The 22,242-nt window shown below is 41.6% G+C and overlaps 1 protein-coding gene across 2 annotated transcripts in view; it reads right to left on the minus strand.

Annotated features, from left to right (window-relative positions):
- The window catches only part of VPS13A (vacuolar protein sorting 13 homolog A), a 370,607-nt gene that overhangs the window by 53,162 nt on the left and 295,203 nt on the right, over positions 1-22,242 (minus strand). For both annotated transcript variants that reach the window (XM_073633920.1, XM_073633912.1), the window contains exons 66-68: positions 20,290-20,335; positions 20,083-20,206; positions 16,199-16,313 (exon numbers count right to left, since the gene is read on the minus strand). In XM_073633920.1, the coding sequence (XP_073490021.1) occupies positions 16,199-16,313; positions 20,083-20,206; positions 20,290-20,335 (285 nt within the window). The remainder of the gene's footprint in view (positions 1-16,198; positions 16,314-20,082; positions 20,207-20,289; positions 20,336-22,242) is intronic.

Below are 22,242 nucleotides of genomic sequence, written 5' to 3' on the forward strand. Positions count from 1 at the left end.
AACATCTCTTGTAATAGAAAAAAAGCATGAGAGGACCTCTTAAATATGAGATCTGGGGTCAAAAAGACCTCAGATCTCATATTTACACTAAAATGCAATAAATAAAAAAAGTCATTTAAAAAAATATGCCTTTAAGAGGCGTAGGCGGAAGTGACATTTTGACGTTGCTTCCGCTCAGCAGTGTCATGGAGACGAGTGGGCGCCATCTTAGCCTCACTCGTCTCCAGGCACAGGACAGAGAGAGGGGGGGCCCTCTCCCGCCACCGATAAAAGTGATCTTGCGGCGAATCCGCCGCAGGGACCACTTTTATCAGAAAGCCGGCAGCCGCACGAAAACGGGGATACCGGGGTTATGGCAGCTAGCTGCTGCCATAACAATGATATACCCCTTCAAAGTATGGACGTACATCGTCGTGCGGCGGTCCGGAAGTGGTTAAAGAGCCGCATCTGTTTTTTTACCCGGATAGAGTAGTCCTCAGACCCTCAGATCAGTTTATACCTAAGGTAGCATCTACCTTCCACTTCAACACGGAAATCAATCTTCCAGTTTTTCTTACTAGTGAAGGGGAACTACATCCGTTGGACATTAAATCTGTTATCTCCACCTACTTAGAAGCTACCAGACCGTTCAGGAAGACTGAAAACCTTCTAGTTATACCGCATGGCGCAAGAAAATGTCAGGCAGCCTCCTCAAGAACAATAGCTTCTTGGCTAATAAAAACCATCAAAAGAGCATACCGAATTCGGCTATTCCCAATACCGGGCGGATTGAAGGCCCACTCAACTAGAGCGGTAGCGACCTCCTGGGCAGCGTACTATAGAGTGTCCTCAGAAACCATTTGCAAGGCAGCAACTTGGTCTTCCAGAAACACTTTCATATCACACTACAGAATAGACCCGGCTCAATTAACTACGGTTGAGTTCGGGAGATCAATCATTCAAACTAATTCTTCTATACCCTGTACTTGAGTAAATAAAATCTTCTGAAAGCACCCACCCATGTAGCGAGTTATTTCCCAATGTGTGTGCTTCCATGATGTGTCAGGAAAACGGAAAATTGTATACTCACCTTTCCGTAATTTTCCTTTCCTGACGCATCCCATGGCAGCACACAGAATTCCACCCTTCTAAGGTGATCGTTACTGAGAATACAAAGGTAGACTCCTCTTCAAATCTTATAGCTAACCAGTCCTATCAGGTTGTGGAGGCGGAGTCACAACCCAATGTGTGTGCTGCCATGGGATGCGTCAGGCAAGGAAAATTACCGAAAGGTGAGTATACAATTTTCCATTTTAAGGGGGCTTGGCAGGGAGTGTGTCCTATCCCTCTATACTTTTGCTAATAGGTGTCCCTGGTTCCCATGTCAAAAAGTTTTAAGGCATGCATTACCCAAAATAGGCCACTTCACCTCTGACTTCACTTACCAACAAAGTGAGGAAACATGTCAAAACATTCTGTAGATCTATTTACGTATATAAGCAAATAACATTTTATGCAAATATGGAATTTTCCTGCAAAATGGAGCTTAACCCTATTCCCCTCCCACTTCCCGAACCTCTCTAATGGTGGTTTTAATGGCCAGATCTGAGGTTTAGGAGCTAGGAGGGGCAGGTCTAAGCGAACGTTTTAGCTGCCTATATCTCTCTAGTCTAGACAAACTGATTGTTTACCATTTTTTTTAACTAAAGATAACCGCTGTTTTGTATTATTTTATCATATGCTCAATGTGAACTGCCCACTTTTCTGAAAGGTTTACTTTAAATCAGACTCTAAACATTTTAAATAACTTTTTCATTCCACTGAGTTGCATCCTAGTTATGGAGATAAGAATTTACTAAATTTTAACTAAATTTACTGTAAAGTGAATTTTTACTTCTCTTAACGAACAATGAGATAACCCAATCATGTGCAAGGAAGCAAGATTTTTGCTCACACGATTGGCTTAATACATTCAGCACAGCTTGACCTCATTCAGCTAATTGAAAATTTACTAAATGAGTAGTGCATGTTCAATTTGCAAAGTAAATTAGTGTCTTTATATTAATGAGTCTATACTTTTTTTCATCTAAAACAGGACTGACAGTTTCTGTGTTGATACATTAATATGGTATCTATTTACAGGTAAACCATCTAAATCAGGGGGGTGTCAAACTCAATTTCTTTGTGGGCCGCATCAGCAGTAGGATTGCCCTCGAAGGGCTGGTTGTATCTGGGGTGTGCTATGAGTGCAGGGTTCAGGAGTGTGTTACATACAGAGTTCAGGATTACGTTGCATGCAGCATTCAGGAGCGAAGAGTTCAGGAGTGCATTTTCTACAGAACGCAAGGTTCAGGGGGTGCTCTAAGTACGAAGTGCAGTTCCAGGGGTGCCCTATGTGCAGAGTTCAGGGGTGTGCTGTGTACAGAGTGCAGGGTTTGGAGGTGCAATTTGCATAGTGTGAACACCCCACCACCCCAAAAACTTCCTCGCATCTCTCTCTCCTACCTGGCCTGGCTCTAGTACCTCCCTGTGTAGGCAGCTCTGCCTCGCCTTGCAGAGAGATCCTTTTTTCCATTTCGTCACATTCTGCCTTCATAACTGGGTGCAAGGGTCACACGACAAGGCCTGGCAGGCCGGTTTTGGTCGCAGGCCTTGTGATTGACATATGTGATCTAAACCATAGCGGTCACATAAAAGGCAATTCAGTAGATTATATAGTAAATTTGTACATACTTATAAATTCCTCATCTTGGATGGAGTATATTACAGGACACAGGGCTTTAGTAATAGACCATGGGTTATTAACAGGCTACTTTCAGGTGAAATGGACACTGGGAAAAAACTATACTGAGGCTGCCCTTAGCAAAGGGGAGGGTCCTGTGTCCTGTACTGTATTCCAATATAAGGAATTTACAGGTAAGTGAAAATTCACTTTAGCTTAATCATACAGTACAGGACACAGGGCTGTAGTCATAGACCAAGGTATGTACCCAAGCAATAAACTGAGGGTTGGGCACCAACATAGGAAACAGAACTGCCAACAGGCCCACAAAAAAACAGTAACCCCCCCCTCCCCCCAAAAAACTCTCAGATGGCAGCTTGAGGCACCTTGCAGCCAAAGCTTGCATCGGCTGAGGCCTAAACATCCACCTGGTAAAACCTCAAGAATGTTGTCAACAGAGGACCAGATGGTGACCAAGCAAATATGAGATACCTTGACAGGGAAAGAAGGAACATTGTCCTGAAGGGCATAAAGCTCTGGAGATATGCTGTATAAACCACCTGGCAATGTCAAAACTGGAGGCAAGATGCTCTCTATGAGAGCTTGTAAGGAGAAAAAAAAAAGGGGACTTGATGTTATGAATAGAAGCCATAGCTGCCAAGGTGATCACAACAGTTCTGACAACATCTAAGCAGTGCAGGCAAATTTCTTTGGCATCTTTCGGAGTGGGACAGAGGGAAGGCAGGATAATATCCTCATTTAGGTGGAACAAAGAAAGCACCTTAGTAGAAAAGAAGGTCCTGGTTTCAAGACCACCTTGTCCCAGTCCAGTATAAGAAACGGCCCCTTAAAAGAAAGGGCCGCCAGCTCAGCAGACATAATGGGTACTAATAACACAACTTGCGAGGTCTCTCAAAGAAATAGCTTTAATCTGTTTTAAGGGGGGGGGGGTCTCTGCAGTACAGAAACAACCTGGTTCAGATCCCAAAATGACACAGGAAGTTGAACAGGGGGATTAGTATGAGCAACTTTCTGATAAAAAGTCTTAAGTTAGGACTTGGAAGCAAGAGGCTTCTGAAAAACAATGGATAAGGCAGAAAGCGGTCTCTTGAGGGTACTCAGAACCAACACTGGTCAGGAGCAGATTAGGGAAAGACCAAGATATGAAAATATACAAACTGCTTGGTGCGTGGACAGATATCTGAGTCTCAATAAATAATCAAAGTAGGCCTCACATGTGCAATGGTAGATCTTGCAGGAGGTAGATTTTCTTTCTCTGAGCAAGGTGGGGATGACTGAATCATATATACTTTTATCCTTCAGGAACTGAGTTTCAACAGCCATGCCGTTAAATACAGTGACAGAGAAGAAGGGTGGAATAGGGGGCCTTGAGCCAATAAGTCTGGCCTGTTTGGGAGGTGTCTGAGTATGTCTGTTTACCATGTCCTTGTCTTCCAAATCAGTGCAATGAGAATTGCTGGAATCCTTTCCACCCTTATCTTCAACAACAGTTGAGAGGAATCTTTATCAAAGGAAAGGCACAGATCAGCTTGAATGGAGTCCAAGGAAATCACCAACATCTACTACAAAGACTAGTGGATTCCTTATCATGGCTACTTATCTGTGCAGTTTGTTGTAAAATCTGAAGGTCATGATGTCTACATCTGGTACCCTCCCACCAGTGACAGATTCTGAGATATTTCACAGTGTAGAGGCCACTCCCCTGGGTCTATGCGTTGACAGCTTAGAAAGTCTACCTGCTGATTGAGCTGTAATGTGAATTTCTGCCCAGGAGAAGATCAATTTTGTTTCTCTGAAGGCAGCTTGACTCCCAATGCCCCCATAATGGTTTATGTCACTGCTGTGGCATTTTCTAACTGTAGCCTGACAGGCTGACCTTGCAGAAGGGGATCCAGTACTTTAGAGTTAATCTGATAGCTCTCAGTTACAGAATGTTGATGGGGAGTTTTGACTTCATTGAGGACCAGGTTCGCTGGACAGTTAAGGAGTTGTAAACTCCTCCAAACCAGTAAGGCTGGTGTCTGTTGTCTCCACCTTCAGAGCATGGGAAGGAATGATTTTCCTGAATTCAGTGCAGGGTTGGAGATCTCCACACCAGAGAAAGAATTGTCTGACAGACATTTAAGACAGTCCAGAGACTTGTTAGAATATTGAGTTGAAGAGTTCCGGAGTGAAATTGGGCAAAGGAGATTGCCTTGAATGAGGCTACCATTAGGTCCAAAACCCTCATGCAGAAGTGAACTGAGGGGTACCTTTTGAATCTTAAAGCAGAAGGCACCAAGAAGTTCAGCAAACGTGGTGTGCACATTTTTGGCCAATAATGCAGGTGGAATTGTGGCAGCCAGAAGGGTGTCTTGCATCTACCTCACCATCCAAAGACAAAGCACGGATGGGAAAATGTGATCAAATTTAAAAAGAAGTGTAAATGCTTTTTGTTTATGTTTATTGATTTCCTTTATAATTTCATTAGAAAACAAAAATAAAACTAACAAAACACAGAACGTCTCTCATGTCTCATTGTTGCACATCACCCTAGAAGGAGGCACATAGACAGAGGGTGCCGTAATATAAAAGAGAGGAGGCAATTTCCCAATAGAGATCAAAGTATACAGTATCCTGGAGGTCAAGGTGAGTGGGTTGTCAATTCATTTACCCCACAGTTTATCAAACAGCTTTAGTTTCTTCCTGAGTTCAAAAGTAAGCTTATACAAGGGTAAATTATTATTCATTAACTCAAACCAAGAATTTAGGGTAGGGGCAGGCATCCCTTTCCAGGATAGTAGGATTTATTTTTTTGCATAGAAATACAGTATACGTAACAAATGTTTAGCATACTTGGACATAGTTCACCAAACACTCCCAATAAATAGTGCTTAGGGTGTAATATATTGGAGAAACCTAATACAGAAGAGATAAAGGAATTGATTACCATACAGAAGAGATAAAGGAAATGATTTCCGACCAAAAAAATAGACTATGGGACAGGACCAGAAGCAATGAATGAAATCAGCTGCAGTATGCAGCCGAAAGGGTAAATACTTATAGCGCTAGAGACATATATGGTGGGGATAAACACAATGTGTATAACTCTCCTTACCTACGCCTATGCAGCCACGTGTGTGCTAAGCACTACAGGTTGTGTAAAGCCAGGAATGGTCCAAATTACAGGAAATCTGTCTTACCTTGTCCATGTTGCTGGTCCCATTCAGAGTCCAGGCTTTACTTATCAGTGTGAGCATTTCCCCAAAGAGCTCTTCAAGGTCTGGGAACCATATAGATGTACCATGGCCCTAGACCTGTATGTAAGCAGCCTGGACCTGTATGTAAGCAGGTGGAAAGTTTCCCCTTTAGGGGGGTTGCTCCTTCTGCTTTAGAGTAGTGAAGTTGGCTTCCTCTTTAGAACGTGGGAGGAGTCTCTGGTAAAGGGACTTTTCAAGGACTAAGCCTGGTGAAATTAGGTAGAGAACAGCAGTGGGGGGTTCAGGATGCTCTACCCTTCAGGTAAGGGAAGGAAGGAAATCGTAGCGCAAGATTTGGACTAAAAAGATCAAGGAAGAATTGGGTATGAGTACCTCTATGCTTCCTCTGTGCTCTAAAGGTATAATGTTATGAAGTTTTAGAGGAAGTTCTATTTGCCAGCATTAGGAAGTTATGTGACCAGAATTTGGACTGTTCAGTTTGCTTTATTGCCAAGTAAAGAGACCCCTTTTTCAGCAAGAAGCCTCTGAGTGATGTTCTGCTGGGATTGATGTGTTAAGTGCAGCCAATACCTAGGGTGAAGAGTTGTGTGCTTTTTTCTGGTGCAAACCTGGTTGAATCTGAAGTGAGTCATGATGGAGAAAGAGGAATCTCCCACTTGACAGCTACAGAAAACCCTTTCATGTATCAAGTGGCCTGGGCCCCCCATGTTCCATGGGCCTCAGTTAAGTGCCTGGGCTTTTGGAGCTTCTATCTGGACCATGTTTAAAACATAGGCCTATGTGAGTGTACTCCAGGTGTGAAGGGGTTAATATGTCCAAGAGGATGTGAAGAAGAGGTATAGGAACAGCAGTATGTGGGTTTGGGCAGAAAACAAACGTAATGCCCTGCAACCCTGTATATAAAGGCGGAGTCCAGTTGTGCATGTCGGCCACATGAAAAGGAGCTGGGGTCCCCCTTACATGCGGCTAACTACACTTATTGCAATATGCCAAGCTGAGCACCTATCGCAGGATCCAGTGCCTGAAGCAAACATTATACCCAGTGCCCGAAACAAACTTTGATGGAGGATGATGGACAGTTTATGAGTAGGGAGCATAAACAGCAAACAAAAACCTACATTAACCACTTGACCTCCGGACAGTTTTACCCCCTTCGTGACCAGGGTATTTTTTGCTATTCAGCACTGTGCTACTTTAACTGGCAATAGCGCAGTCATGCAACACTGTATGCAAATTAAATTTATATAATTTTTTTTTCACCCACATAGAGCTTTCTTTTGGTGCCATTTGATCACCTCCAGGTTTTTTGTTTATTATATAAACAAAAAAATACCAAAAATATTTTCGACTTTGTTATGAAACATATCCAAAAAAAAAAATTCTATTTCTTCATAAATTTAGGCCAAATGTATTCTGCTACATGTCTTTGGTAAAAACCAAACTGTATTTTTGGGAACACTAGTATAGTTCTGATCGCAATCAAGATACTGATCTGTATAAACACTATACTTGTAATTGGCGGTGATCAGCGACTTATAGTACAACTGTGATAGTATGGCGGGCAATCCAGCGCTAAGTGAAACTGGCTGGGAGGGACGTTGACACGGATGTCACTAGTTACACCAATACAGTGATCAGTGATAATACTGTACACTGTACTAATGGCACTGGCTGGAAAAAAATTCACATCAAGGGGTTAACTGTGTACTAACAGATCTGTCTGCTTTTTCTCCCTGACTCAGAGTTGATTTCAGAAAGAAGAAACAGACAGATCGCTGTCTTGTTTATCAACACAGAACTCTGTGCTGTGATTGGCCCAAACTCGCCCAATCACAGCATGGGTAAGCAGGGTGCTGTCGTATGCAGACCGACAAACCAGGAAGTACACTGCAACATACAGGTGCGTCGTAATGCCAGGTTGAGCCGCCCACTCGCAGTATATCTACTGTGAGTGGGTCGGTAAACAGTTAATCAGTAATAACCAGACTGTCCATCTGCAGACCCTGTTACTCTGTACTAAGTTGGTAAACTTAAGGAGATTCCACCATCCACGCTAAACAGTGCAGATTAACAAATACCCCTGATGGGGTGCTATATTCTTATCAGAATACCTTAACAGCAGCTACATCCGATTTACTCCAGCAGCTGTTTGACATTTTAACATCTGTTTTTTTCTGTTTTTTAATCAAAAGATGTTGGGCAGGAGGGGGGACAGGGCCACCCACTAAGCAAATTTTGGCTGGTTCTTTAGAAAGCAGATGAAATTTGAACAGTGTATGGTATCATTATTGTTGCCAACAGTGCTTCTTAAAAAGCACCTTCTGTCTCCACACATATCTGCCCCCTGCACTGTACTAAATTAAGGGGCACTCTGTAAAGGAATCAAATGTTTGCCTAAAGGCAGCAAGTGTGTGCTTATAGTTACAGTCAATGTACATAAGTTATGACAAGATAACCTTTTACCTTTTTGCCAATAAACCAGCAATTTGCAGAATGCCTTTAGGCATTAGATGGGATGTCTACACCTTGTTTAACAAGTTTTTAGTAACCAGCTCAAACTGGACTTGTGGATGAAAAACATATCCATGTGCATTATATAGTTTCTGCTGCATCGTTCTATAACGAAAAGCATGAAAAATGCACATATGCAATGTGCCCTACAGCAAGTGATGACATAATTTACAGTAAATGACCTTTAAAGATGACCATTTCACAAACAGTAGAAATGTAGCAATGTTAAATCTTTAAAATGTCATTTGAAAACTAAGAACTGCCTTTCCTGTTTGCGTTTGCTAGAAAAATATAAACTTTTGTAATGAAATGGGTGTGTGTACCCAAATACATACAGTATAAAAAGATTTGTTAACATCTAGCCTAAAAAATGTAAAATGTGCAATACTTTTATCAGCTTAATATTTAAAGATGAACTCCACTTTACTGCAAAATTTAACCTTGCTGTGCCCTTCCTTCCCACCTGTAAAGGATAAATGCTTGTTTATTGTAGGGGGTTAGGTAAAAATGCTTATCTTATTTCTTGCCTCAGCCTCTGCATATGACCAGTCCACTGAAGTTGTTTCCCTTTGTTACTTTGTCGCAACTCAGATGGTCCTGCTTTGTATGCGAGGATGCCAAAAACTCCCCAAATCTCAGAAGTGTTGGATAGTAGGGCTGCAACTAATGATTATTTTCATAATCAAATAGATGGCTATGATCATTTTAAATATAATGCACAATACTGGTAACAGTTTAATTTAAATGTAATTGTAATCCCTTCTATTACCTCCAGTCTATTACCCTTCACCTTCTCTGGGTTCAGATGCAGATGCAGATCTTCCCTGAGTCTTTAAAGTGATTTTTTTTTAACCACTTGCTACCCAGGCCAATTCTGACACTTCGCTCCTATATGTAAAAATCATCATTTTTTGCTAGAAAATTACTCAGAACCCCCAAACATTATATATGTTTTCTTAGCAGAGACCCTAGGGAATAAAATGGTGGTCATTGTAACTTTTTATCTTGCCCGGTAATTGCGCTGTAACTTTTAAAAATACCCAACATGTCACGCTTTGAAATTGCGGACACTTGTGGATTGGTGCCAAACTTCGGTACTTAAAAATCCCCATAGGCGATGCTTTCATTTTTTTTACAGGTTACCGGTTTAGAGTTACAGGAGGAGGTCTAGTGCTAGAATTATTGCTCTTGCTCTAACGTTCGCGGCGATACCTCACATGTGTGGTTTGGACGTCATTTACATATGTGGGTGCAACCTATGTAAGCTTTTGCTTCTGCGCCCAAGCAGGCGGGGACGGGGACGCTTTAATTTTTGTTTTTGTTGTTATTTATTTTACTTTTATTTTTCTATTTTGACACTTTCTTTTTACTTTTTTCTATTTTGACACTTTCTTTTTACTTTTTTTTATCAAATTATTGTTTCGATTAATCGGATATTAACCTTAAAAAAAGTGTGGTGTATAATTTCATTAGTGGGGTTTGTTTTCGACAACAGTGACAGGAAAATTCAAAGGAGCAGAATAGAAAACGTCTTGGTCAAAGGAATTTTCAGACCGTGTATGTGGTTTTTTTCAGAAATTATATTCATTTTAAAACTGGATGTTAAAAGCAAGTGAAATTTTCAAACATTCTTTCATTCAGCTAATGGACAAAGATGTATGAATATTCAATACACGTGTGGCCAGCATAAGGCTCAGTTCACATGATCAGTTGCTGTGCGTTTTTGCACACGCAATTTTGCTGTAATTTGCGTTTTGCATTCTTTATGCTTTTTTTTGGCCAATTTGTTGTTGGGCAGATTTTAAAAAATGCAAATCGCGGCAAAATGCACTACATGCTTTTCTGCAGCTTCTCCATTAAAGTTAATTGAACCAAAAAAAAAAAGCACCATTTTGCACTGAAAAAGTCCTTGACACTTTCCAAATACGCAGCGGCTGAAAAAAGTAGAGATGTGAACGTGTCCCATAGGAAACCAAGTTAAATGAACTGTAGTGAGTTTCTGCAAAAAGCACCAAGAAATGCATAGGTGTGAATCCAGCCTAAGACAATTCGTAGAAACAGCATGCTTTTTTTGTATCACCTGTCATAATGGGGTTAAAAAACAAAAATTAGCCCTTTAGACCCATTTCACACTCGCAGCAGGCCACGTTAGCGGTAAAGTGCTGATAGTTCTAGCGGCGATTTACCGCCATTTTAGCAGCGCTTTTCAGCCACTAGGGGGGCGATTTTAACCCTGCTAGCGGCCAAAGAAAGGGTTAAATACGCTGCTTTTGGGCAGGGGCGGTGAAGGAGTGGTGGTTACACCGCTCCTATACCACTCCAAAGATGCTGCTTGCAGGACTTTTTCTAATGACCTGCCAACACACCGCTCCAGTGTGAAAGCACTCAGGCTTTCCCACTGGGGCTGCAGGGGAGGCATTTTTAAGGCGCTTTACAGATGCTATTTTTAGCCCTTTAGCGCCTGAAAAACACTTCCAGTGTGAAAGGGGTATTCTAGTACAAAAAGAGGAGCTAATCGCTACTTTAAAGGGGTTCATTTATACTGTGAAAGTAATAATATTTACAGTATTATTTATAATATATATATATATATATATATATATATATATATACATATACATATATATATATATATATATATATAAAATAATAAATACACCCAGATGTAGGATATATGGCCATTATAACTAGGAGTCAGACATGAAACTATATGAAGAAGAGTGGACGGGAGATGTACATCTTTTATATTAAAATAGTACTAAAAGCTGAGACCTTTTTTTCATGGATATGATCATTTTAAATATAATGCACAATACTGGTAACAGTTTAATTTAAATGTAATTGTAATCCCTTCTATTACCTCCAGTCTATTACCCTTCACCTTCTCTGGGTTCAGATGCAGATCTTCCCTGAGTCTTTAAAGTGATTTTTTTTTAACCACTTGCTACCCAGGCCAATTCTGACACTTCGCTCCTATATGTAAAAATCATCATTTTTTGCTAGAAAATTACTCAGAACCCCCAAACATTATATATGTTTTCTTAGCAGAGACCCTAGGGAATAAAATGGTGGTCATTGTAACTTTTTATCTTGCCCGGTAATTGCGCTGTAACTTTTAAAAATACCCAACATGTCACGCTTTGAAATTGCGGACACTTGTGGATTGGTGCCAAACTTCGGTACTTAAAAATCCCCATAGGCGATGCTTTCATTTTTTTTACAGGTTACCGGTTTAGAGTTACAGGAGGAGGTCTAGTGCTAGAATTATTGCTCTTGCTCTAACGTTCGCGGCGATACCTCACATGTGTGGTTTGGACGTCATTTACATATGTGGGTGCAACCTATGTAAGCTTTTGCTTCTGCGCCCAAGCAGGCGGGGACGGGGACGCTTTAATTTTTGTTTTTGTTGTTATTTATTTTACTTTTATTTTTCTATTTTGACACTTTCTTTTTACTTTTTTTTATCACTTTTATTCCTATTATAAGGAATGTAAACATCCCTTGTAATAGAAATAGTGCATGACAGGTCCTCTTTATAGCAAGATCTGGGGTCAATAAGTCCCCAGATCTCGCCTCTAGGCTGGGAAGCCTGAAAAAAGAAAAAAAAAAAAAAAAACAATCCTGGCTTCCCAGCCAAGGCGGCAGAAGCTGGGCTTGACGTCATAACATCATGCCTGGCCTCCGGACGATCATAGAGACGCTGGAAGGCCATCTGGCCTGCTGGATTCTCTATTGTAAACTTCCGGCATGGACAGATTCCTTCTCTGGCTCGCCGATTGTATGGGCTAACCAGGAGAAGCACTGGTGGGCGACGGGGATGTCCCCTTCCGCTGCCTGTAAGAATGATCAAGTGGCTGAACAGCCGCTATGATTGTTCTTACGGTGAAGGGAATCGCTGGCTCTAACAGAAGATATCTGAATGATGCCTGTAGCTGCAAGCATCATTCAGATATCCCCACTCAAAGTCGACGTCGTCGTTGGGCGGGAAAAACATGTTATACTTACCAGCTCTGTGTAATGGTTTTGCACAGAGCAGCCCTAATTCTCCTCTTCTGACGTCCCCCACCGACGCTTCTGGCTCCTCCTGTCTTTAGAGTGCCTCAATGGCAAGCTGCAAAGTATAGTATAGAGTGCCCCTATAGCAAGGTAAAGAAAACTTCTGCATTTAGAACCACGCACTTGCTGCCCAGGACTACATCTCCCATGAGGCATTGCTCATCACACATTTACAAGTTCTCAGGCACTTGCTGACATGTATGGATGGTGTACTGAGCTGTATGTGTGCTGCACTGTGTCTTCTGACATGTATGGACGATGTACTGAACTGTATGTGTGCTTCACTGTATTTCCTGATATGTAAACCAATAATGCATTCTCTATGCAGGACAACTAATCGGCTGACCAACTAGTTGTCGAATAATCAATTTGTTGTTTCGGCCCTATTGGAGAGCAAGGAATAAGGAATGTGCTGTGCTTATTCCTAACACAAAACAAAATAAGCATTTACCCCTGCAATGCTGGTGTGTGTGTGTGTGTGTGTGTGTGTGTGTGTGTGTGTGTGTGTGTGTGTGTGTGTGTGTGTGTGTGTGTGTGTTGGAGGGGCACGCAGTGCAAGATAACATTTTTCAGTAACCCAGAGTTCAGCTTTAAGACAAGCATTATTGGATAAAGCATTGACAAAACATGACTAGTCAGACTATACCTAGATGGAAATAAATTACCTGAATTTTAGGAAAAACATCTATGGCTGAACACAATAACAAAATGCCCTGTTTTGTATACTGTTTATTTTCAAATACAAGTATTTTAAAGTGTGAAACAAAAGATTAATAAAAGTGAGTGGACATGCATGAAAAGCATACGTTGATGCAAATTTAAACAATGAATGATCAATGAAATGCATACCAAAACATGGATTTATAGGAAACATAAACAGAGAGACTCTGCAGTTAAAGTTCATAATTTACCTCAATAATGTAAATGTTTTAGTATCCTATAAATGCATAATAAGTGTAAAATTGGCCTAAATGCTGTGATCACAGGAATGGGTCATAGAATGCATGTAATATACAAAGACAGATTAATCTGCATTGCATATGTGTGTGACTACTTTGACTGTACTGCCTTTTCAGATTGGCTCTCTGTAGATCCTTAGACATTACACGACTTTACATGAGTGCTGATCTGGCTTTCAACCCACATTTGAAGGCACACTAATGTCTATGAGCTACTCGCAGGCACCACTATTCAGTGCTTATCTGTGGAAATATTATAAATGGGTATGGAAAACCTTACTCTGTCACTTTTGTTTTCTCCAGCATTGACTGCAGTGTGCCTTCCCTGTCTTGCTTCATAAGCTTAAAAACAAACTACTGTATTCATGTTTAATAATGCACTGATAGGCCAAGATGCCCCTGCCTTGTGCCCACATAGCTAATTACACCGAAATGTCCAGGACTAGCTATAGTACAATCATCTGCTACTTGCTACCTAATCCCCCTTTGCTCTCATTCAGCTTATCTGTGATGAAAGAATCAGGAAGCATCCTTTTAGTGATACTGTGTATGACAAGGTTTCTAAAGACCTTTCCATTCTTAAAGTGGTTGTAAAGGCAGAAGTTTATCATAATGCATTCTATGCATTAAGATAAAAAAAAACCCTTCTGCTTACCTGAGCCTATCTCGATCCAGCAATGTTGTACAAGAGGCTCCAGTGAAGTGAGTGAGCCAATCAGGAGAGAGAGGGGGTGGGGCCAGGCCACAGCTGCATGTCTAAATGGACACACAGAGCAGCAACTTGGCTTGGGTGATCCCATGGCAAGCTGCTTGCTGTGGGGGCACTCAGCAGGGGGGAGGGGCTAGGAGCGTCGGTGAGGGACCCGAGAAGGAGGAGGATCTGGGCTGCTCTGCGCAAAACCACTGCACAGAGCAGGTAAGTATAACATGTTTGTTATTTTTAAGCAAAAAAAAAACAAGCCTTTAGTATCACTTTAAGCCAGCCATACAGGGAGCTAATTTCTTCCTGCAACTGGCGAGGGGGTGTAAGATCCAGCAGGCTGGTTTTACCCAAGTGTATCGAACAACTCAGTACATGCAGCCTGCCCATACATAGGTCGAACCGTCTATGGCCGGCCTTAGCATTGCCTGCATTTAAAGTATAACTAAAGGCAAAACTTTTTTTTTTTTTTTTTTTTTTTTAGTTTTGGATGGAGTGGACAAAGATTAGAACACCTGTCAGTTTTTATAGCTGTCAGTGTCCCCATTAGAGACATTCACCCTCTCTATTTGTCCTATTTACCATTATCATTGAAAGTGAAAGTAAAGAAAATCCCACATTTTGGGTTGTCCCCAGAAAAGTAATAGAAGGGGAATCTTCTAATGAGGACACTAGTTCTGGTGACCTCGGGGTCCCCAAGAGATTCCTTTTATTTGCAGAAACTTCTTCTCACTTCCTGTTTTGGCTATGGAACAGGAAGTGAAGGTAAACATCCCCAGTGGGACAAAGAGGGCAAAAACAAACCTTACAGGGGTTATAACCTTCCCTTATTCTATCCGAAATGAAAAAATATGTTTTTCCTATAGTTCTACTTTAAACAATAGCAGAATGCTATGCTATCCTGTGACTCGCACACGTTATCTAAAATTAGAGTAGTGTAAACCAAATTGCATATACTTATAGTTAATTGGTAAAATCTGACCTTTTCAGAAAATGTACAATTTCTGGGGTTTCCCGATTACGCATGGACTGATTTACCTGATCTGTGGTGACTAATTACAACTGACAACACTGAATTGGTATTTATACACTGCACAATTTTTCAAGGGTTAGGCAATTTGGCATTCAACAGAATTACAGAACTATGATTTCTCTGTAAAAGTACTATGTCACCCAATTTGTTATTCTATTCCTTCAATGTCCTCCTTTTAAATACATTTTTGCTGGAGAGTAGAACAGACCAAGCAGGATAACAACCCCCCCCCCCCACCCAAGGCAGAAAGATGTACCACTAAACGCATTGCTCCACCATTGCATAACTTGTCCAGTACAATCATTCAATCCATTTCTGTAAATATGTTTTTTAAAAGTGCTTTTTTACTCCCTTTAAAGGACAAAACGTCATCTAGATTCAAAACTACCATAGAAATGTAATAAAACAGTACTATGTAGTAGTAATAAAGAATTTTTTTTTCACAGAGATCTCATGTACATGACTGTAAGGAGGCTGCACAGTGTCCAGAGGCTGTGTAAAAACTCAGCGAGACTTGCAGCTGCTGTGCACCCAATTAGAAGATGTGGCTATATGTGGTTATGTGTAGGGGTTTGAGTAAAGCGCCAACACTCATATGGACATATGCGCCAATCGCAGATAGCCTGTGTTTAGTGAATAGATCTGTGTGTGTGCTTTATGTAACCCACATGCATAACCATGTTTAGCTGCTTCTATGGCTGGCTGTAGGCAGGAGCTGTGGGTCCCAGGAACGTTTTTACAGAGACTCTGGAGGCTGTATTACTTGGTTACTAAATGTTAGATCTTTTAATTTGATAATTTTTATAAAACCAATAAAAAAAATATAATAGGCAGACTATACAATACATAGCATTATTGTACAAAACTTTGATCTGCAGTCCAAAATCCATAATAGTTGCCTTTTCTTCTACATTTTATAATGAGGTATACTGTGTCTTCTAGCATACTTTATACAAAACTTGATATTTTGCCCTTAGATATTGTGGCATGAGTTTTGTAAAGCTCAGTTCTCATCACCTGTAGCATTTGGCTTCCTGTACCTTCTCTCATCCTATATGACCTTATAACACCATCTTCATGTATAAACCTTGGAGGTCGTAGGCTCTCCACATCGTCAGAAGTGTCTGTAGCTCTGTGAAGGAAAGGTGCAGTTACATTTCCTGTTCTTTTATTTATTGATATAAGTACCACATTTGCTGTACTTAAGACTGTAATAAATATACAAAACACAATTTAATTAACAACACTGTCTAAACCAGAAGTGATCAACCTGAAAACTATAAAGGGCCTCAAGTGCACCCACGACACTGGCAGAGGACCACACAATAGCAGTGCATTTTCACACCTCACCATCCACAAATTGTGATCCTGCTGCATTTTTTACAGCGTATTGCAATGCACAGTGAAGTTGGAGTGCAATAACCCCAAACAATGGTGTCAGTGGATGCAAAAGTAACCCCCAGCACTGATGTCAGTGGGTGCAAAAATAACTCCCAGCATTGGTGTCAGTTTCCGCAATAATAACCCCTAGCAATTGCATCAGTGTACGTAAAAATAACCCCCAATATTGGTGTCAATGGATGCAATAATAAACCCTAGCATTGGTGTAAGTAGACGCAATATTACCCCCAGCACTGGTGTTAGTGGACGCTAAATCCCCAACATTGGTGTCAGTGGACGCAAAAATACAGTATCTCACAAAATTGAGTACACCCCTCACATTTTTGTAAATATTTTATTATATCTTTTCATGTGACAACACTGAAGAAATGACACTTTGCTACAATGTAAAGTAGTGAGTGTACAGCTTGTATAACAGTGTAAATTTGCTGTCCCCTCAAAATAACACAACACACAGCCATTAATGTCTAAACCGCTGGCAACAAAAGTGAGTACACCTCTAAGTGAAAATGTCCAAATTGAGCCCAATTAGCCATTTTCCCTCCCCGGTGTCATGCGACTCGTTAGTGGTACAAGGTCTCAGGTGTGAATGGGGAGCAGGTGTGTTAAATTTGGTGTTATCATACTGGTCACTGGAAGTTCAACATGGCACCTCATGGCAAAGAACTCTCTGAGGATCTGAAAAAAATAATTGTTGCTCTACATAAAGATGGCCTAGGCTATAAGAAGATTGCCAAGACCCTGAAACTGAGCTGCAGCACAGTGGCTAAGACTATTCAGCGGTTTATCAGAATAGGTTCCACTCAGAACAGGCCTCGCCATGTCTGACTAAAGAAGTTGAGAGCAAGTGTTCAGCGTCATATGTAGAGGTTGTCTTTGGGAAATAGACATGTAAGTGCTGCCAGCATTGCTGCAGAGGTTGAAGGGGTGGGGGGTCAGCATGTCAGTGCTCAGACCATACGCCACACACTACATCAAATGGGTCTGCATGGCTGTCGTCCCAGAAGGAAGCCTCTTCTAAAGATGATGCACACCCGCAAACAGTTTGTTGAAGACAAGTAGACTAAGGACATGGATTACTGGAACCATGTCCTGTGATCTGATGAGACCAAGATAAACACTTATTTGGTTCAGATGGTGTCAAGCATGTGTGGTGGCAACCAGGTGAGGAGTACAAAGACAAGTGTGTCTTGCCTACAGTCAAGCATGGTGGTGGGAGTGTCATGCTCTGGGACTGCATGAGTGTTGCCAGCACTGGGGAGCTACACTTCATTGAGGGAACCATGAATGCCAACATGTACTGTGACATACTGAAGCAGAGCATGATCCCCCTCCCTTCAGAGACTGGGCCGCAGGGCAGTATTCCAACATGATAACGACCCCAAACACACCTCCAAGACAACCACTGCCTTGCTAAAGAAGCTGAGGGTAAAGGTGATGGACTGGCCAAGCATGTCTCCAGACCTAAACCCTAGTGAGCATCTGTGGGGCATCCCCAAAACGGAAGGTGGAGGAGCGCAAGGTCTCCAACATCCACCAGCTCCGTGATGTCGTCATGGAGGAGTGGAAGAGGACTCCAGTGGCAACCTGTGAAGCTCTGGTGAACTCCATGCCCAAGAGGGTTAAGGCAGTGCTGGAAAATAATGGTGGCTACACAAAATATTGACACTTTGGGCCCAATTTGGACATTTTCACTTGGGGTGTGCTCACCTTTGTTGCCAGCGGTTTAGACATTAATGGCTGTGTGTTGAGTTATTTTGAGGGGACAGCAAATTTACACTGTTATACAAGCTGTACAATCATTACTTAACATTGTAGCAAAGTGTCAATTCTTCAGTGTTTGTGTCTGTGGATGCAATAATAACCCACAGCACTGGTGTCAGTTTCCACAATAATGACCTCGAGCATTGGTGTCTGTGGACACAATAACAACCCACAACATTGGTGTCAGTGACTACAACAATAGCCACCAGCACCACCATCAGAACTATCAACCTCCCACCTTCTGCGCACACACTCCCATACATTGGTCAGTGGTAGTGAAATTTAACCACCCCCTTCCTGCATTAGTGGTCAGTGGCAGCAAAATGTAACCCCTCCCTTGCATTGGTTGTCAGTGGCAGTGAATGTTACCCCCTCATATCGCTCTGTATTGATGGTCATGGCAGTGAAAGTGTTAAAGGGTTTGTTAACCCATCTATATAAGACTATGCCAGTCCCTCTATTAGAGGCGGGCATAGCACACTATGTCAGTAGTTTTCAAAAACGAGCGTTCTAAATACCTAATTTGAGCTGTCTTCTGGCCGGTCACATTACTCGTGGCCGCTTTACAGCTCCGATGGATTGCTTCTGCGGGTGGGGCCGTGATCTCCCTCTGACGTCAGCTGGGGAGATCACGTGGCCGCTCGTCTCCTCCGCAGAAACTCTGTATCATAGATGTAAAGCGGCTGCGAGTCACATGACCGGCCTGACAGCTCAAATTTGGCATTTAGAACGCTTGTTTTTGAAAACTACTGACAGTGTGCTATGTCAGCCTCTAATAGAGAGGTTGGCAGTGACAATTTTAGGTTTTTATTTTACAAGAATAGCGGCGGGGGCGGGGCCAGGTCGGGGACAGACACAGAGGGAGATGACAGACAGGAAGGAGGGGGTGAGGGGGGAGAGAAGAGAGCTGAGAGGACAGATACGTATGATGCAGGGACGTACTCTGACTACAATGATCAGGGATGAGCAGCCCTGATTTTCTTGGTCAGCACAGAGAGGGTATACAGGACGTGCCAGGTTCAGGGTTTTCTTTCTACAGTTTAGAGGGGAGCTGATCACACAACACAAGCACTGTGCTGTGTAATCTGCTCTAAGGGACAAGGATCTGTATATGTTTTTTTGGGTTAACAAACACTTTATCCTCCCTCCCTGTAATGGGGGTCAAGGCAGTAAATGTTAACCCCCCCACCCACATTGGTGGTCATGGCAGTGAAAGTGATAACTCACCATCCCCCCTCCATTGGTGGTTTTGCCAAGTGTTGACCCCCCCCGTATTGGCGATCACATCAGTGAAAGTATTAACCCCCTGTATCGATGGTCATGACAGTGAAGGTGTTACACCCCCCTACTCATCTTGCCCCCATTTTTGATTACTTTACCCTACTTACACTCCCGGTATGCTGTCTGCCCCTCTCCAGGCCAGGATGTTACTTGTACAAGAGGTGGCACTGAACACAGAAAGTAGTCAAACTCCTGGCACCTCGCTACCGTTCTGCTACCCATATGGTTTTCATGTTGGGCACCGGGGGTCTACACCATTTCATTCTGTCTCTAAGTTAAGCCCCCATTATAGCTGGAAATATTCACCCTACTATAAGTTATAGACATATTCTTATTATATGAGTTGTATGAAACTCACCAGATTGTGCATTTCTCTGAACTAAAGATTCCACAATAATTCCACAGCCCTGGTGCATTATATTAGGCAAAACATTTAACAATATACAAACATTTACCTCTTGATGCCTTGAAATGTGCTGCTGGCCATATCTATTATGCCACCTGTTGGCCTGGTTATAGCTCCCACTAATCCTTTGCCAACTCCTTTAAAAAATCCTGCTGCTCCTTCTTTCTGAGCGCCTAAGAAATTATATTGGGTTAAATGTGAAAATCTTCACACTGAAATCCATACAGCACCACTGTAGCAAACTTGCTGACTTTACCTTTAATTGGCTTTGTTACTATCCCAGTTATACCACTGACAAAGCCCTGAAGAAAAGAAAAGAAATAATGACTCATATAGAAAGGCATGTTGCTGACAAATACTATTTGCAAGTGCCAGCAACTAAACACTTCTTAAAATAAAGTTTTGAAATGAGAAGAAATGTCAGATAGGCGATGGTTTGAAGAATACTGCATAAAACTGGCCAGTCATTCATTTGACCACAGATAATAAATCTTCCTACCAACATCAAAACTTATTTCATTCTGAATTGCAACTCAGATAATAAATCTGCTAAGCTGTCCTTATATAGTACTTAAAAGCAGACCTTCAGGCAAACAATATTTTCTAAAATCTATGTTAGGGAAAAAAAAAAAAAAAAAAGTTCTTGCATGAAGTGTATTCCATTTTTTTTTATCTCTGTCATTTTCTTTCGGTTTGCAATTTAATTTACTGTGTATGGTAAAGTTTCACAATACTTCCAGAGCTGCAACTATGAGGGTATGAGAGCTGTGGCTCAGATACCTCTACTCCTGTCTATTCATAGAATATTGTATTCTATTGACCATTCATTTCACGAGAGTAAACTTTTCTTTTTTTTTTTTACACAGCAGATTTGAATACAAATGTTTGCCTTGAGTTTTCCTTTATGAGCAAGAACTTTTTATTGAATAAGGCTGTATATGTCACTACTGATGACCAACAGCATTGCTAGGGTCCCAAAAGACCAGAGTCACACCTGGAAACCTAGACTGAAATGCTGTTGGGTTTGTATATGATGTCATTCCTTTTTTTTTTTGGTGGTCTTCCCTAGGTGACGTTCCTTTTAAAACTGACACTTCTGAGAGTGTTCATTTCCTGTGTCTCCTGCAGTGCTTGATTTACCAAATACAATTCTAAAGGAAAATATAGTTAATGTGAATGTGTGAGAAAGAATGTTAAAAATAAGCAAAAAAAAGAATCAAAGTTCAGCTACAACTGAAGTATGTTTGTCTACAACAGTGGTAGGCAACCTTTCAGAGGTTGAGATCTACCTGGAAAACAGGTAGGAAATCAAAGATCCCTGGGGATCTTTGATTTCCTATAATAAAAACAAATAGTGCCTCCAATAAAAACACTGTGTGTCACAGTAGTGTCTTCTGCCCCGCTTCAAATCACGTTCCACCAGTAATATACTATGCCCCCTGACTGTAGTGTCCCCTGCGCCCCCCCCCACACACACACACGGTAGTGGCCTCCGACTCCCAAACACATGGTAGTGTCTTCTGACCCCCCGCCCCCGCTAACAGCCTGAGGGAAGCATTGGCACACAACCCTGTCCGTGATCTACCTGTTGGCTTCCCACGATCGACAGTTAGATCGCGATCAACAGGTTGCCGACCCAGGGTCTACAGGATAAGAAAGTCCCAGAGCATGTGTCCTGAGTGCCAGGATCTAGCAACTCCTTTCCTATATTTTTCATGCCCTCTATGGGATAATTATGTTGTTGCTATTACCTTTAGAGGCAAGATTATGCTAAGCCATATCTGGCATCAACAATAAATCCTGTATACTACCACCACAATCAGATTCTATTTAGATATGAAACACAATCACACAAACTTCTTCCCCGGGAGAACACAATAAGCTCCGCGGGAGGGACTCCCCCATCGACACTGACTGTTGATGGGGGAATCCGGCGATTATCTTTCCCGCAGCCCATGGCTGCAGGGAAGAAAATTGCACCCATTAGGAACACACCCATTAAGCATTCACAGGATTGGAGGAAAAATTAAGTGAACCCTTGGTGTTAATAGTTGGTTAAACCTGGCTTCTAGGGGTTACACATTCTGCAGATTTTTTTTTTTTTTTTACTATTCTTTACAATGTTTTATTAATGAAGCCTATAACAAAAACAATACAAAATATTTGTATTATTCTGTAATGTTTAAGGTAATTCGAAAGGAAAATTTTT

This window comes from Aquarana catesbeiana, linkage group LG01, assembly GCF_042186555.1.
Source record: "Aquarana catesbeiana isolate 2022-GZ linkage group LG01, ASM4218655v1, whole genome shotgun sequence".
NCBI classification, from domain to species: Eukaryota; Metazoa; Chordata; class Amphibia; order Anura; family Ranidae; genus Aquarana; species Aquarana catesbeiana.